General features: G+C 34.7%; 1 protein-coding gene across 1 annotated transcript in view; it reads right to left on the bottom strand.

Annotated features, from left to right (window-relative positions):
- Positions 1-18,921, bottom strand: part of LOC145284892 (N-acetyllactosaminide beta-1,6-N-acetylglucosaminyl-transferase-like) — a 198,414-nt gene that overhangs the window by 35,889 nt on the left and 143,604 nt on the right. The window contains exon 3 of the mRNA XM_080133966.1: positions 197-1,349. Coding sequence (XP_079990092.1) covers positions 197-1,283 — 1,087 coding nt within the window. The 5' untranslated portion in view covers positions 1,284-1,349. The remainder of the gene's footprint in view (positions 1-196; positions 1,350-18,921) is intronic.

Raw genomic sequence — 18,921 nt, 5'->3', positions numbered from 1 at the left:
AGAAAGATTTACGAATTCGAAACCTGAAAAATGTCGGAGGTTACATCGACCGAAATGTTGTAAAAATAAAGATGAGAACAGTAGTCTGAATAATCCAAATAAAATGAATATAAATAAAAAAAATGTTATAAACATGACATGTAAGGAGTAATTTTTATATGCCAGGTCCAAATGATATAAATAATATATTACTTACCTCTGTAGCCACCGGGAGTATTCAATTGGATGTTGATTTTTAAATGGTTTAGAGTTGCCCAGAAATACTCATCTGGACTTGAAATATCCTCCATCCATTTTAGAAGGTCCTGCGCCCGCTTATCAAACAGAGCAAACTGCACAAAACTCTTGCTGAACACACCATACGCACTACCCTTAACGATGCTGATCTTGTGAGGGGGAGGAGCTTTCCGCTTATTGGTCCGCTTAATGAAGCTCGTCTCACCCTTTCTAGACCAGTAAATGTAGTGTCGGTATTGGAAACGCTCCGGTAAAGTGCGCTTCCCAGTAATCCCTTCAATGTCGTTAGCACCATTGTAGATCTTGAGGATCTTAACTAATTCGGCGTTTGTCTTGAGCGGATATACCTGACTCGGTAGATTAATGAAGTATTTCCAACTACCGTTCCTTGAGATTAAGTCAGTCATGCAATTAATGTCAGCCTGGAGCCGGGAAAATGAAGAGTAGACGACCTCTTCTAGTTTGGAAGCGATGAAGACGTTGTTGAAACAAGACACCAACTGTATGACTGCATAATGCAACTGGAACGGTGCCTTAGCGTCAATGTGAAGGCAGTACCAGTTCTGCGGCCGGTAGATGGCGCGCAAGAGCTTTTCCACTTGGACAACATCTTTATACAACAGGATGCTGTAAGCCACCGGGAATTTCATCTCCTCTGGCGAAGAGTGAAGTATGTACCGTTGCTTCTTTTTGAACTCGTTGCAATTGGTCACTTGATGCAGCAGTTCCTTCTCGCTGGTTGGTTTCATTTGTTTCATCAGGTTCAGGGCGCGGATCAGTTCCGTTTCGTTCAAATTAAGAATCGCTTTGCAATTGACTGACTTGACAATCCGGTCGTTGGGGTCGCAGTGCGATGACTTCGACTCTGTGGTTCTTGTTTCAGCCAGAAGCTCTTTTGGGGTGGCGAAATGCCTCCCGGGAAAAGCAGCGTGAAGAACCATTCCGGGAAAAGTGAACAGTTTGAAAAAGGTGTAGCTGAAACCACAGATCCCAGCCAAGAAGAACACGATGACGAGTCGTTTTAGTTTTCGACTCATGCTGAACATCGCATACAAAACGGAATAACTCAAGGAAGGATGATAGCACGAAAAGCGTTATGGAAGTCTCCAGTCCTGAAAATAGAGAAAATATCAATTAGGTATCATTTAAAAATTACACACACACACACACACACACACACACGCACACACACACACACACACACACACACACAGAGGCACACCCACCCACATACATACATTTATTTACATTAATATTTTTATTCATAAAAAACATGTAAAAAAACTACAGATCCAATACATATAAAGAATAATAGATATAAAGAATAATTATTGTTTAATTATAATTATCAAGCCCCTTTAAGAATACCTAAGGATAGGCAATATCTGTGGAATAATAACTAAAAAGCAGTCACGACTTTTGCTCGTTCGAACACTCTAAATAATCTAATATATTCGCCTGAATTCGACGTTTAATAATTCTTAATTCCCTTCGTTTCCGTGGCAATTGTTTGGTGGCTCTGAGATAAAGGCTTAGTAAATAGAGAAAAAGATGGCTTCGTTGCTGGGCTCGAATCTTATGACCGACAGGAATTGTCACCCCTACACTGATGATTGTGTAAGCATGAAACACTAGTTTCTGAAGGTATAAAGACTGATTATTGTTTAATTATAATTAAATATATGTTTATATGTGCATTCTAAATGTAAGTCCTCCTATTTTTATTTCGTTTAAATGGATCAGAGGCATTGCAAATTGCATTGTTATGATAACAGAATTCATGCATTCATAGATTTAAAGATTAATCTCTCTGTTACAGATACTGACGGTGTGAAACTCTTAAAATAAAAACTTCTGTGATGGATGTGCGAGAGAAGCATAAATGCGTCATCGAATGCCTAACAAAAATGCATCAACAATGATGGTGACTATATAGGAAATAAATTCTGGTCGTTCGTTTTAACGGTACTATTCCTGTCTTTGTAGTTCTTCAACTTTTTTGTTAAAAAATATGAGGCTTTAATTTTGGAATGACACTCGTATGACAAAGCGCCCGTGCATAGCTAACGTAATGTTGGTGAGTTGGTTGAAAAATAACATTTGGAGTACAAAAGGTCGCTCGGTGTAATGATATTCATCTCGTCTTCGTATCTCTTCAACTTTTTTTAGATAAAATTAGGGGGCTTTACTTTTGGAACAACCCTTGTATATATATATATATATATATATATATATATATATATATATATATATATATATATATATATAAGGGTTGTTCCAAAAGTAATGTATATATATATATATATATATATACAAATGCGAATAGACGTTCGTGCTCCTTAAAAGTCGCGCGATATAAGAAATATAATATCGGTTTTACTTTTCCATTGTGTGAGCGTAACGAGATTAGAAACTTTCGCGCCAGAACGTCCTTTCATTTTTAAACCAAAGCATCTCCAAAGGAGATAACTCTTACTAATAAATGCCCAAACTCAGTCCGACTTTGTTATTGATACATTCATAAACTGAAGACAAGATATCGGATTCCGAAATTGGTTTCCCAAGAAATGAGAAATGACAGTCCACTCATTGATAACGCTGATCCACGCGTATTGCTCTGATCTTGCATTAAAAAGGTATGAATTTAACTGTTTGGTTGTTTTGTTTTACGAAATATCAACACTTTCCAGGCTATTGAATACCGATTTCCATAATTTTAGAAAATAACATTTCATGTTTCAAGTTATTCATATCTTGAAATATTTATTTAGCGTGTTTGCTTTGGTTGTTTTGTAAAGGAAAATTGTTTTTGTTTGTTGTTTGCAGAACATGATTGAGTTTTGCTAAGGACACGGAACACACACTAACAACGTTTGGTGCATTTTAGGTGAGGAACCGATATCTTTAGACAGCCTGATTTGGTAATATTAACATGCAAAATATGAAATGGGACCAAAAAATAGTTGCACTTCTTAAACATATATTAATTTGTTATTTTCAATCTTTAGAATTTGGTTTAGCTTGACTGTTGGAGTAATGTAATCTTGAAATAGAATAACTATTGTAAGTCATATATCAGAAAATCAGATCTGTTCCTAAGTGGAGAATATAGGCAAAGAAATTTCCTGTTTGTTTTATTCTTCTTCGGCTGTCATTCTGTTCTTATTATGTATTTAGAATATACGGCATAATCACGGTCAAACCAGTGCCCATCAGTAAATGCCAGTACCCGCAAGTAATCGCCCCAAACCAGCACTAATCGTCAGTAACCACTAGTGCTGATAATGACAGTTAGTTGCTTCCGCTAGCTGCCACTGTCACGCAATGCCCGGCAGTGGATTTTATTTAAGCCGCGGTTGCCAGTGGCCACTATTTTCAAGGGCTGGCAATAGATCACACTAATAACCGTAGTTTAATTTGTTTTCTGGGTTGGTCTTTTACCGAATCTGCTCTGGTGTTGTGACATACTTCCATCGAGCATCCTGTTAGTGTATATATATATATATATATATATATATATATATATATATATATATATATATATATATATATATATATAATTTTTTTAAAATATTCATTATTAATTATTGATTAATAATTACTACATGCATAAAAGTAAGTCATCTATATATATGCATGTTTCAGAGTTTACTCTTCATCAGTATAGCTAGACTTTTATTGACAAGGATCGATCCTACAACGGCTCGATAAGTAGTATGACGTTTTACTTATTTACTTATTTATTATTATTATGTTTTTAAGATTAATTATTAATTATTATATATATGTATACTGATGAAGCACTATTTTGCAGTTGGTTATGTTTATATGAAGTCATTATAACGTTAATTGCTAACAGCGCCCGAGTGGTTAGAGTTATTGACTATCATCCAGATGGTGGTAGGTTTAATCATAGCTTTGGAAGAGAGTGATAGTCTAATAGAACTAAGGAGCTAGGATATTCAATAGAAAAGGTTGACCCGTTGAGCCACCTAATAAACTCGAGTTACATTATCTTAATCTGCTCAGCCGTAAAATATACTTAAATATATTTTATTTTAAAAAAGAACGCTGTTAAAGATATAAATGTATATTTGCGCATGCTTAGAAATAATATGCTTAGTCAACTTACACCACCAAGTTCCAAACTTTTAAAAACTTTGACGCTGTAGCAGCTACTTTTACTGGCTAAAAATTAAATTGAATTTGTTTCACAAGTCCAATACTCTATATATTAACCTTCAAATCTGTAAACAAAAAATTGATAGTGTAGTTTGATAGAGACTGCTCCTCACCCAGACAGACAGACAAGATCAGTTTTACATATGTACTATCAGACCGCTCAGTGTTGCTATGCCGTAAAATTTATTTATAAGTAGTTAACTGAAACATACTCAGGATTGTGTAGCGATACATAAATATTTATGTAAAAATAAATAAAAAATTATACACACACACGCGCACACACACACACACACACACACATATATATATATATATATATATATATATATATATATATATATATACGAGCAAAAGTACCCGTCGTTGACTGGGTTCAAAAACAGCCTACAGAAAATGGACTCTGATTTATGAAAGTATGATAGGTTATGAAAAGGAATGGTTGTAAAGAGATAGCTTTGAATTCGGTGGTATCAAAACCAAAGCAAAATATGATGAAAGTAAAAATAAAATAGATAAACCCCATAATTTATTATACCATACCTGTTCACACTGAAACACTTATCACAATATTCTGTGGATCTATATTAAAAAACCTTGTTAAACTTTGCGATACATTTCCATTCTATGGAGGCCAGGCGCGAACGAACACCCCATAATTTTATTATACCATATTTCTTCAAACTGAAACATAATTATCAAAGTATACTTACGTAGATAGATATGAAAAGTCTTTATTAAATTGTGTACCTATTTCCATTCTATGGAGACCACGCGCGAACGGAGACCCCACAATTTTATTATATCATCCCTATTTAATTAAAACATACTTATCAAAGTATTCTTATGTACATCTATATAAAAAAACACTTGTAAACGGTTTTTTTAAATTTTTTAATTTTTTATTTCCATACTTTGTGCACCAGGCACGAACGGAGACCCAACAATTTTAATGAACCACCGTTCTGCAGGACCAAACATACCCATTCCTGTGTCTCGATACATCTTCTATCATTATATGTAATCAGATTTTTAAAATAGTCAACCATATAGGAGCCTTTTCGTGACCACACACACACACACACACACACACACACACATTCAGCTTTATATTATAGAAGATATATATATATATATATATATATATATATATATATATATATATATATATATATATAAGGAAGAAATCACTTTCTCCCCAAAGAATAAAGCAATTCCAAGCAATAAACAATGGACATGATCCAGGCGGTTAAAGAGTTTATCAAAAGAATTAGATGGAAGGTGTATCACCACGCCATGAAAAATACCGAGGATAATAACAACGCTGCCACTTCGATTAATGGTTTGGATGGAAATCATACGGAGGAAAACAGCATGAACCATAGTAAACTTTACCGGATAAAAACCAGAATGTGCCCACAACAGTTGTAATCCTTGGAACCTTTCGAACTGGACTTAATAAATATGGTAATGGTTTTAAAAAGTAAAAAAAAAAACGCATGCGTATTTAAACTCTAAGCTAAGAAACATTAATAAGACTTTAAAAAAATAGTGGACAATCGTAATCTTATGGTTTCAGCAGATAAAACTATGAACATTTACAGTATGAATTTTCAAACATATAACAATCTCATTCTAACTGAACTTAATAATAAATATAAGAAAGCAACTGAAGAAGATCTCTATAGGATTAACTTGTTAGCACTGAAAATTTGCGAGAAAATGGATATTCAGGATAAAATAGAAGTTTATACTCCACTTAATCCTCGGTTTTTATTGAAGGACCACAAACCGGATTTCAATAATAAACCCAGTATTAGACTAATTGCACCGTGTGCATCTGACATAGGTAATATCAGTAAAAAGATACTAGACAGAATTATACCAACCTTAAAATCCAAAATTAAACATAAACTCTGGATTTCTTCGGGTGAAGTAATTAAGTGGTTTGAAGGGTCCCCGAAAAATCAAAAAAGTAAATTTATTATGTTCGACATAGATGTGTACTACCCTTCAATTTCCCCTATACTATTCGAGAAAGAAATTAAACTAGCTGATGAGGAAACGGACATGACTAAGTTAGAAATTGAAATTATAAAAATAGCTAGAAAAACCTTAATCAGATATAACGAGAAGCTGTGGACAAGAAAAGACAGAGAGGGACATTTTGACATCATGATGGGCTCCCCGGATTCCTTGTAGGTTACCGACTTGATGGAGTTGTACTTACTAGGGGGATAAACGGAAAATACCTGGTTTAAAGGGGGGGGGCTATAAAAAGATGATGCATTCTTTATAGTTAATTCCAGCGATCGTATTACGGAAATATCAGAAGTTTTTTTTTAAAGAAATGGGATTAGAAATAACAATCGACAGCAATTACAAAAAAAGTAAACTTTTTAGACATTACTCTTAGTCTAAGTGACAACACATATGAACCGTATCACAAACCTAACCAAAAATATTCTATATTGATTATCAATCGAATCATCCTAAGTGTATGAAGAAGGCTATTGTCCCTAACATTTCTAAAAGAATACCTGAGCTTTCTAAGAAATAGACTCTTTTTGATAAAAACAAAGAATATTAGAATGAAGCTCTTCTTAGATCGGGATATCATGGTAAAATAGAATATAAGAGGAGTGCAAACAATAAGAGTAACAAACCTAACTACACAATATCGTACAACATGAGAATGAGAGCAAGAAAGAAACCGAAGATTAATAAAGGTTACATTAATAAGGATACAAGGGATGAAAACACTGAGAGTAATATTAGCAGTGAAACAAATAATCATGAGGAGGGTAATAATAATAAGAGAATCAGACGCAAGAATCAGGTTTGGTTTAATCCACTGTTTTCCGTGCATATCCAACACTATAATAAGCTCTAATAACAGGAAAATAAGCAGAATAATTAATAATAACGAGTCAGCATCGGATAAAAGTGTCTTAGAGATAAATTGTAACTGTAGAATACCTGGCAATTGTCCGTTGGATGGTAAATGCTTAACCTCAGAAATAGTGTACAAATGTGAGATTAAAACCGATAATATTAAGAAGGTATATCTTGGGGCCACGGAATACGCATTTAAGGAAAGATACAAAAACCATATTGTATCCTTCAAACATGAACCGGAGATGGAAACTAATAGAGAAGGTGTTAATGATAGAAGGGGGGATGGTACAAGAATCAACATTAGAAATAAAAAGAGGAATACAACTGCATTAGGTGATTGGGTCAGGGAACTTCATAGAAACAAAAAAGATTTTGAATTGAAATGGTCAATAGTAGATAGGGGTGTAAGTATAGACTTAGGAAATCAAAAAGGTGCAATCTGTGTTTATTGGAAGTCTTCTATATAGCCAATTCTAAAGAAGAAATATTAAATAAAAGGCTGGATGCTATACAAGGATGTCTTCACAGGAATAGATTTTTGCTATCACATCTTAAATGTAGCTGAGATAAAAAAACACATTCTGGGAAAAATAAAGGTTCTTAGGTGCAGAGCCAAAGTTTATGTAGCGTTAAATAGCTAAGAATGATGTAAGTTAGTTGTAATGCTTGATTCAAATCTAGCAAGCAAATCTGGATCCCAACATTCTACATTATAAACATATTTTAGAAATAAAGACCATGGATTACTAGATAAGAAATTTGGATTTATAATAAGGATTAATAAGGATTAGCAATACTGTCCCGAAACTGGGAACACAATTTTAGTCATATTGATAGCGAAGTGGTTGATACTGTTTCCAGATAAATAAAATAGTTGAACAAATAATTAGCAAAAAAAAAAAACAAAAAAAAAAAAAAAGGAAAGGAGAGAGCGAAAATAATTAGTAATTAAGGAATGTGGATTAATTGATACTGTTTTTGAACCAGTAAAACTTGAAAAATTATAGCTTTTAGGTAGTAATCTATTTATAACCGTTATAATCCAAAGAACCAAGGTTAACCCCCACTTTCAGTGAAGTAAAACGTACACGGAGCTAAAGATTAGTTTTACTATTAGAATACTTATTAATGGGACATGTATTAATATCAGATTAATATTTTAGAACTTAATTCCCGAAGCGTTATTTTGTATTGAAGCCATGCATAACCTCAGCAAATTATAGTTTGTTGGCAAACAAAGATTAATTTATGGTAATAAAATTAGTATCATGGTTAAGATATGATTTTAAAACTTATATTTTGAATAAATTAGCATAGTTCTAATGGGATCCGTTGAATAAATAAATAAATCATAAATGAATATCAGGAATTTACCAAACTAAATACACCGAACGGTCTTGGATATTTCCCCTTTATCGTTAGGAATAATTATTAGAATTTTGGTATCTTATAACTTCAATTAATTTTTTAAAATTCTGAACTTACAGAATTATCTCCCTTCTACTTCTAAACTATCCGATAATCATAAATATTAACAGGAGAGGGCGAATAAAAAAATACATAATAAAAAAATATGAAATTAAAAAAGATAAAAATAATAAATAGATCGAGATCTTTAATTTTAAATGAAGAATGAAAATTAACTAAATATAAAGTAATGTTTACACTTTATTTCCTTATTGAATAAGTTTTAAACTTAAACATGTCCTAAATCGCATAAATAAGCATGCAGATAATTTTGTAAATAAACAGAGCAAATTCCCGATACGAAACTTACGTGGTTTCGTAACGATTTAACTTAGTCGATTAGTCCGGTTTAACAAATAATAAAATTAAAAATTAAAAAGGGAAAAATTTTAAAAAATTAAAAATTAAATATTAAAAAAATAAGTTTAAATAAATAAAAGAAATATAGAAATCTAATTTAAGACATCGATAAATGGTATTAATAAAACATATTTAATGGGCATAGGTAATTAGTACTGATATCGTTTGATATTTAGTTTGAAATTGTTTGTATTTAAATAAAGATACGAAAATAGGTATATATATAAATCTTTAAAAAATACTTTATAAAAGATGCGACAGAGGTAAAGTGTCCCCGCTTGTTTTCTTTCCCTCATAAAAGGAAATGTTTCTTTTCCTTAATGTTTCATTTTTAAAGTGTTTTTTATTTAATAAGTCTGAAGAAAGGCTGTTCTTGTGATAATTTTCAAACGACATATTGTTTGAATTTGTCCAAATGGTCTTGAAACAATTGTAACTAACAATGAAATACACTTTTTGTTGCTATCAACCCATTTCTTGAAGTTTTGGGTTTTGTTAAAACAGTATATGAATGCTCAATTATGAAATATGATAATTTTGTAGCTTACTTTTTAAGTCATCTCTCCTTTTTGGCTTAAATTTATTGGTATATGAACAATTACTGAATCATATTAACCCAGTATAATTTGAAATACTACAAAGTTGTATATATATATATATATATATATATATATATATATATATATATAACTACTTAATTTACTCACATAAAATTAATATACGAAAGTATAGATTTATGCGTAAACTTTAAGTATTTACTTCAAAAGTGCTCAATACGTAGGTAGAGATAGTTAGTAATTTATAAAATATATATGGCGATTAAGCTACACTGAATATTCGGCGTTTCATCCACTCTAGGACTCCTCAGGCTTATGCGCATAAGCCTGAGGAGTCCTAGAGTGGATGAAACGCCGAATATTCAGTGTGGCTTAATCGCCATATATATTTTATAAATTACTATATATATATATATATATATATATATATATATATATATATATATATATATATATATATATATATAATCTGCGGTTATTGTTTTCCAGAGGTTAAGTAACTAATGAAATTTAATGAAGTTAATACAAGAGTGCTCAATACCGAAGTAGAGCAGGATATACTCTTTATATTTTTTTTACATAAGCAGTAATATATTTTTTATTGCATTTTCACCCCAAATAAGGCACATTGCCACTTTGTTGTAGGGGGCTACTATCAGGGACATAAGCATCAGGGGTACTGTGTAGGAAGTTGGCCAGCAAGATGTCGGTTCACGTTACCCTTGAACATCTGCATGACAGTATAGTCGGGGAAGCAGGGACCCAGGAAAGGGAATTCCAAAGTCTAGCTGTTCTGGTAAAGAAACTACTGAAGTAGAAGGATCTCTTTAATCTAGCGGTCTCTACTGTGAAGGGGCGGGATTTAGCAGCGTATCGGGTTTGTCGGGCGTATTTACATCGAGGGGGCACAAGTGCTTGCAGTTCGTCAGAGCATTTACCGTTAAAGTACTTGTAGAACAGGCAGAGGGATGCAACATTTCGTCGATGTGACAGAGGCTGAAGTTTAGCTGGTAGTCCAGGACCTATCAGATTGGTGACATCCTTTGAAACCTTTTCTAGAAGCGAGAGACTAGTGGCATATTCACCAGTCCAAATATGACAACAATACTCCATTCATGGGTGAATGGTGGCCTTATAGAGGTATAGGATATTTTCAGGTGTTAATAGCTTTCTAGCAAGATAGAGAGAACCCACCTTCTTCGCAGCGGTCCTGGAAATGTTCTCAATGTAATTGTTCCAACTCATGTTTCCTGTGAACGTTAGGCAGAGGAGTTTGAAAGATGTACTTTCAGATAAAAAGTCATTGGCCATTGCTTTTGGCGGTAGGGAAGGTTTCTTGTAATTATTGAAGGAAACAAGTTTAGTCTTAGCAGGATTGAAGGTGACCATCCATTTTTGTCCCCATTCCAATATGGATCGGAGGTCTTCCTCTAGTGTTTCTGCCATTTCTTTAGATTTGTGTTCTATTTGTTTTCGTGTCGTGTCTGTTATAGAGCGTGGTGTCGTCAGCATACATACCCATCTCACAGACAATTTTGTCAAGGAGGTTATTTATGAATATTAGGAACAACAGAGGTCCAAGGATAGACCCCTGAGGCACCCCACATTTATATCATATTGTTTAGATGCACGACCGTCAAGGAAAACCTGGATTTTTCTCTTATCTAAGAAGGATCTAATTATGTTATGTATTCTTCCAGTGATACCGTAAGATCTGATTTTCTTTAGAAGACCCTCATGCCATACGCTGTCAAAAGCCTTAGATATATCTAGAGCTACCGCTCTACCCTCCCTAGCTTTGTCCAGTGACTGGTGTATACGTTCTTAGATTACAGTTAGATTACAGTTAGGATGTCTACTGTGGAACGGGCATATTGTTGGTCAGTCAGATGTTTAGTATCTGTAAGGTGACGGACTAGAGCTTGGTTAATTATGGTATCAAATATTTTGGCGAAAAGTGGGAGAAGGCTAATGGGGCGATACTTTACTGGGTCAGTTCTTTCGCCAGAATTCTTGAAAACTGGCACTACAGAAGCACTTTTCCAGCAGGCAATAAAGCAAGATTCATTAAGGCATTTGTTGTAAAGTTTGGAGAGAACTGGAGCTACTTTAGCGGCGCACTTTTTTAATAGCACAGCCGAGATGAGATCAGGTCCACATGCTTTTGCAGTGTCAAGATTTCTTATGATAGTATGCACCTGAGTAGGGATGATTTTCAGATCGTCCAGTGTGGCGTTTGCCCGCAAAGGAAAGTCAGGGATGGGGGTGATTAGCAGAGTCAAGTGTGGAGTTGGAGGGAAACTGTCTGGCAAGCATGTTAGCCTTCTCAGTTGCAGAGCAAACAACCTCATGATCGTTGGATAGTGGGGGAATTGTTGATTACCCATTATTTACTACACTGTTGTAGATTTTCCAGAAGTCTCAGGTTCTTAATTTCTGTGCTTCGATGCGTTTTTGGGTGGTTTCAGTAAATTCTCTCTTACCTGTCGCTATTTCTTTCTTGCAGTTATTTTTGTCTTCTATGTACTTCTGTATGTTTGAACTGGACTTATGGCGGTTAAATTTGCGGTACGCATGCTGCCTTTGCGCTATCACAGCTGCATAAGTTGAAGTGAACCATTGGGGAGAGTAGGGTTTGTTATGGAATTTGCGTGTAGGAACATGCGCTTCAATTGCCGTTTGAACCATTCAGTGATCTCATTAGCGCAATGTTCAGCAGGAAGTGAAAAGATATTTTGCCATGGAGCGTCCCTGATGAGGTCCCTGATGGCTTCCCAGTCAGCCTTTTTATAATATCTCGTTGTTTTGAGCAGTGGCTCTACAGTTTTGGCTCTAGAGTTTATGGCGATTTCAACCATTACCACTGCATGATCAGCGTTCCCAAGAGGGCTGTGGGCATTCGTTACACAGTCATCGGGAACTGTGATCAGAAACAGATCTAGAAGTGACTCATGTTGTTCTTGCTGGTCTGGGAAACGGGTTGGAAACGTAACCATCGAATAGGGAATGAGATATAGAGAAGTTACGTGTTGTGGTACCAGCTGCGTCTGCGTAAGTAGAAAATCCAAGCCAGTTGCTGTGGTGGACATACATGCACTTGTGCGCTAGTGTTGAGGGAAAGTGCTGTATCTATGCTGTCAGAGACTTTGTTTATTAGGATACAGTCCTGGGTCGAGGGAGAGTGATAGAGAAAATAGAAGTAGGTTGCTGTTTCTACACAATCATTAGCATGTTTCGGTCAGCTAGTTACCAGTAACTAGAGACCTCTTCAGGCGATACAACTTATACGAAAGCAAAAATTTCAAACTTGGGATGGTGCACACTATTTATATATTTAAAGTAGTAGCGTTTGTGTGTGTATGTGTGTGTGTGTGTGTGTGTGTGTGTGTGTGTGTGTGTGTGTGTGTGTACAACTCTCATACAGCCCACACCACTGGACCGATCATGACCAAACCTGACATGATGATGGTCTCTTATCTAGGAATGGTGCACATTATTTTTCAAGGTAAAGGTCGAAGGTAAAGGTCATATTTGGAGCGGCTCTTACAACATGCACTTACTGCAAGTGTGCCCACGAAGCGGGTACTCGAGCGTAGAGCAAAGTACCGCACAAAGTGCGGATATCTTTGCTAGTATGCAATGTTTATATACATATATATGTAATATATGTATGTAATATATATGTAATATATATATATATATATATATATATATAAGTAGAAAATTGATTATGAAAATAAAAATTGAATAAATTACAATATTAATTAATTTATCAACTATTCAAACAATGACTAAAAAATTTAAATACAAAAGAAAATGAATAAATAATAATAATAATAATAATAATAATAATAATAATAATAATAATAATAATAATAATAAGTGAAGCATGCATGGTGCCCCGTGAGTACACAGTGAATGAGACAAAAATGACTAAGTTCAGCATTTGCATCCTCCCCCATTTAGCCCCCCCCCCAAATCCCAGGGGGAAGTCAAATCCTGGTGAAAATGAACAAATGGTGTATTTTTAGGCCTTAATATACCTAAATTTGAGTTGTGTACCACGCAAGAAAAGAAATTACTTAATCCATAATTTGCCCCCCCTCCAATTTAGCCCCAAAGTCCCCAAGGCCTTAATATATTTAATTTTGAGTTCAGCATCATGTAATAATAATAATAATAATAATAATAATAATAATAATAATAATAATAATAATAAATAGACATACACAAAAAAATTTGGACAAATATGGTAAAAAAAAGATGAATAATTACCGCAGCAAGAGATACTGAAAAATTGAACAAAACAGAAAATAAAAAGACAAGTGATAAGACGAGAAAAAAAAAATGGATAATTCATAAAGATGACACAGATGAAACTTACGAAAACACTTGGACATGGCTACAAAAAAGAAACCTAAACAGAGAAACTGAATCCCTAATAACAGCCGCATAACATAACGCAACAAGAATCAACCACATCAAAACAAAGACCAGCAAAACGCAAGAAAAAAGCCAACACAAACCCTATGGACAAAGAGACGAAACAATATACCACATAATAAGTGAATGTAGCAAACTACCCCCAAACAATACAAGAACAGACACGATTAAGTGGGGAAGGCAAACAATTGCATCTTTAATACCCAGACGTATGGTACAAGCACAAACTGAAAGCAAGAAAACTGAAACTGTATAATTGTCTCCAATCCTAAAAAGTGATGGCATGAACTGAAACCACAAAAAATAACTAAAAAAGATCAAGGAGGATAGAAAGACCAACGACTTCACGTCGATGATCACGAAGAAGACTGACACATTTGGGTGGGTTTATTGCAACACAAATCCCAATTAAGACCAATGGTCACTATCAACGAGAAATCAATGGTAAACGGATGTTGGGATAATGCAAGTTGATCTGCAAATATTATCGAAAACCTCTAAATTCTTTGAGACGTAGAGGTACAAACAGATAAACTCATCCAAGCTAGAAAACCGGACGTCATAATGATTAACAAGAAAGAATGAGTCAATTTGTAGATTTTGCTGCAGACGAGAGGTTGAAGATCAAAAGGACAGAAAAACGAAACAAATATGAACTGAAAAGAAATATGGAACTTGAAGAAAATTAATACCAATAAATGTAGGAGCACTTGGAAAACAGCTAAATTCTTAAGGAAAAACCTTAAGTGCGGAATCTAATTTACACGAGTGACAAACACTAAACGGTCATATAGAAAATGTAGAATTAAAACAAAAATAAAACAAATGAAACCGAAACAAAATTGTAAAATTAGAAGTTACCTACACCTCCCCTCCCCACACCAAAAATTGTAATGCCAGCATCGACTAGTACCACACCAAATAGTCGAGAATGATCAAGAACGATGGAAAGTAGGAGGAAAGAAAACAATAAAGAGACCTACACTAGATGAGGGTGAAAAGGGACTGGAACCTTGGGGAGATTTTTGCCACCTAAATTCCAGCGAAGACCAATAGTCGTTGCCAGCTAGAAGTCAATGACAGATTACTGTTGCGATAACGCAAATTCATGTGCACAGATTATCGAAAGAGTCAGAGGACTGGAAATCTGGGGAGACTTGTTGTCACTCAGACACCACGGAATACCATCGGTTGTTGTCAGTGAGAAATCTGTATTGATGACTTGTGGGAAAACTCTTAGCAAGTGATATAATAATAATAATAATAATAATAATAATAATAATAATAATAATAATAATTAAAATGAGAATATATAGATGGGGGTGGTTAGATATTTTTTTTTACACGGTGGTCACCACTTATCAAGGCCCGGAAGCCACTCAGGGATAAGGGTTATTGCAAGTACAGTACGTTAGTGTGGAGATTTGATGAAGTGTTTACTTAAGGGGGCGGTTCATTAGGAATTTGTTAACGTTGGACTTGAAGACATCCAAGTTGTAGTCAGGTGGGAAGCAAGGCAGACGGAACAGAGTTCCACAGGCGTGCAGTTCTAAGAAAGAAGCTTTGTTCATGGAATCCACGTTTTGATTTAGGCACAGATAAAGAGTGGGGGAAATTTTTCACAGTAGACTCAGATAATATATATATATATATATATATATATATATATATATATTATTTTTATTTATATAGGCAAGTATTACATACTCGCTACACTAAAGATGCTAATGTTTTGGAGCAAATTGGTATATTAAAAAAACATCTGTTCCTCATCTTTAAGAGTTAAGAACAAGATGCTCTGAATAGCAGATATAAACCTTATTTCTCTCGCCTGATAAGGAACAGTTGGTTTTTCAATATACCAATTTGCTCCAAAACATTAGCATGTTTAGTGTAGCGAGTGTGTACTACTTGTCTATATAAATAAAAATAATATATATATATTTTTTTTATTGAGAACTCTTAATAACCTCGTTTTAATTCACGGGTTTTATCGCTCGAAAACCTTTAACCTGGTATATATATATATATATATATATATATATATATATATATATATGTGTGTGTGTGTGTGTGTGTGTGTGTGTGCTTGTGTTTGTGTTTGTATGTGTGTGTGTGTGTGTGTGTGTGTGTGTGTGTGTGTGTGTATCCACCAACAGCGGGCACTAGTCACATTACATTGAAACAAAAGATACGCTGCGTGCGAGCAGATTGCTTCCATATCCACGTCTGCGCAGACAACACCGGAAGGAAATGTCATGTAAGACACACTTCGTGTGCGGCATGTTGCTTTTTTACTTACTCCACACATATATGCAACGACTTCTGCCTTATCGTCTGTTTTGATTCTTTCTTTTTTTTCTTTTACTTTTGCTTCATCGTCAACTTTATGCTGTAAAAAGTTTTCTAAAAGATTTCTCCCAGCACCTTACGTGCATGGCGCTGGTGTCAATAGCGCAGTGTTCAATATACAAATCACGTTTTCTTGGGGATAGCCTTGTGGTTGGATTGCAGAGTACAGTTGCCTGAATTCAACAGATCGATTACTGCAAAAATCTATGTAAGCGATCCAGATGAAAAAAGATCTATGAAACGAAAATAATGGATCGATACAAAGGTAAGTATGGGGAAAAAAATCAGTTTAGTATGAGGTGTTATTTACTTTCTTCACAATCCAGAAAGAAAAGGTGGAGGAGAAACAAGCCAGCGCTCCAAAAGGAAGAGCCACCCTGCATATTAAAAATCGCTTGGCCATCCTCATCGGCATTCACCTCACGCATTAAGCAATAAAATTGCTCTCATCCCCCGAAAGACAGGAGGCAACGGCCTACGAGGGTGGACCTCCTAGCACTGCACAGGACATCAGCCGTTCCTCAGTAAACAAAGAAATTAAAAAATTGTTAATACTCTGTTGGTTTTGGAACTGCGGTAACTCCTTGATTATGTGTAGATACGAGATGCCTTCAATAAGTTTTACCTTTTTTGTACTGACATTTAAAATTGTCGTAAACTCCCAGTATGTTATTCCTATACATCTTATGAGGTAACAGGGCAATTTTTGTGAGTTCAGCTTCAACAGGAATTGGAATACACCGTACTAAAGCATGATTGTCACAGCTGGTGAATTTTTAAAATGTAATCTGAACAGGAGGGTACTTCAGAAGAACGATATCCAATAAAATTGTTTTACACTTGGAAAAAAAAATGCCACAGAACCGTATAGAATGATTCAAACTGCTTTTGTACCACTTTTCATGAATCAAGCATCAGTTTTTGAAGTGCATAATAGATTCAAAGAAGACAGGGAGTCTGTAAGGGGTGATGAAATGTGTAAGAGGGATAAGGAAATCAGAACACCAGAGTTGATTGGCCAAATAAAGAATTTCATGAATAAGGACCGTCGTGTGTCTATAGAGACAACAAGTGCACAGTTTGATGTCAACGTGAGAACTGTACACACAATTATTCTTGAGGAATTGAAGATGCGGAAGATTTACGCGAAGTTTTTCCAAAGGGTGCTCAGAGAATATCAGAAAGAAAGACGTTGGCATGACACCAGGGAGATAGACGGGCTGATCAATCCTGCAGTTCTTGATGGTTTGATGGTCTGCGATGAAAGCTGGATCCACTGCTATGGCCCAGAGAGGTTATCATTATGAGCCAATTAACGAGATGAAAGAGGCTGTGACAAGAATCATTGACACGTTCACACAAGACAACATGCATGGAGCCTTCCAGAAGTTGTTGGAACGGTACAACAAGTGCATTACATCCAAAGGACATTACTTCAGAAGGGAGTAGAGTTTCATTTGTGTACTATCATTAAAAGTGCCTATACGAAAAAAGTCTGGAAACTTATTGAAGGCATCTCGTATATGCGAGAAGTAATAATTGTCAGTGGTTCCCTATGTGTTCAACCAAAAAAAAAAAAAAAAAAAACGAAGTTTGTGCAAAAAGAAAGTAAGGAATTAAACTAAACAAAAAAGAGTAGTGTCCATACTTTTATTGATAAACTGATGAAGCAACGGACAGAGAAGAGGAAAACAGTAAAAGAGAAAGATACAAGGCTCATTGAAGGGAAAACAGACAAGCAGGAATAAACGAAAAAAAAAAAACGAAAAGAAAATTGAAATTAAGAATTACGTATGCAAAATAGCTCGACAAGCTAGAAGACAACACATTTTTTATAAACAGATTTATTTGTTCATTTAGATATTTCGATGATATATATCCTTGTCAATGAAAACCTGTTTCCCCCCCTTTTTTCTGATCCGCATGGTGTAATCCGCGAACAAGTCCGCAGGTATTCTAAACGTATTTTATATACGTAATTCTTAATTTCATAATATACACAATGCTTCAAACGCAGGTAATATTTCTTTAATTTATTTAGTGCGGCTAACGCGACACCCTGCGGATTACTGTTTTTGAAAATCATACTATTATAAAACCTACAAACTAACACTCCTGCTCGCGGATTACACTATGCGGACCAGAAAAAAGAGAGAGAAAAAAACAGGCTTCATTGACAAGGAAATATATCATCGAAATATCTAAATAAACAAGTAAATTTGTTTATAAAAAATATATGTTGTTTTCTAGGCTTCCAAACGTATTTTATATACGCAATTCTTAATTTCAAAATATATGCAAAACTTCAATCGCAAGTCATATTTCTTGAAAAGAAAATTGCAAGAAATATGCAGGAAAGAAAAAAAAAAGAAAAAGGAATAAAGCGGTACAAGAAGGGAAAGAAAATAAAGTAGAAAGTGAACCA

Source organism: Euprymna scolopes, chromosome 9, assembly GCF_053919585.1.
Source record: "Euprymna scolopes isolate OS-2025 chromosome 9, ASM5391958v1, whole genome shotgun sequence".
Classification (NCBI taxonomy): Eukaryota; Metazoa; Mollusca; class Cephalopoda; order Sepiida; family Sepiolidae; genus Euprymna; species Euprymna scolopes.
Note: the sequence above shows the minus strand (reverse complement) of the source record. Positions and strands in the feature narration are given on the sequence as shown.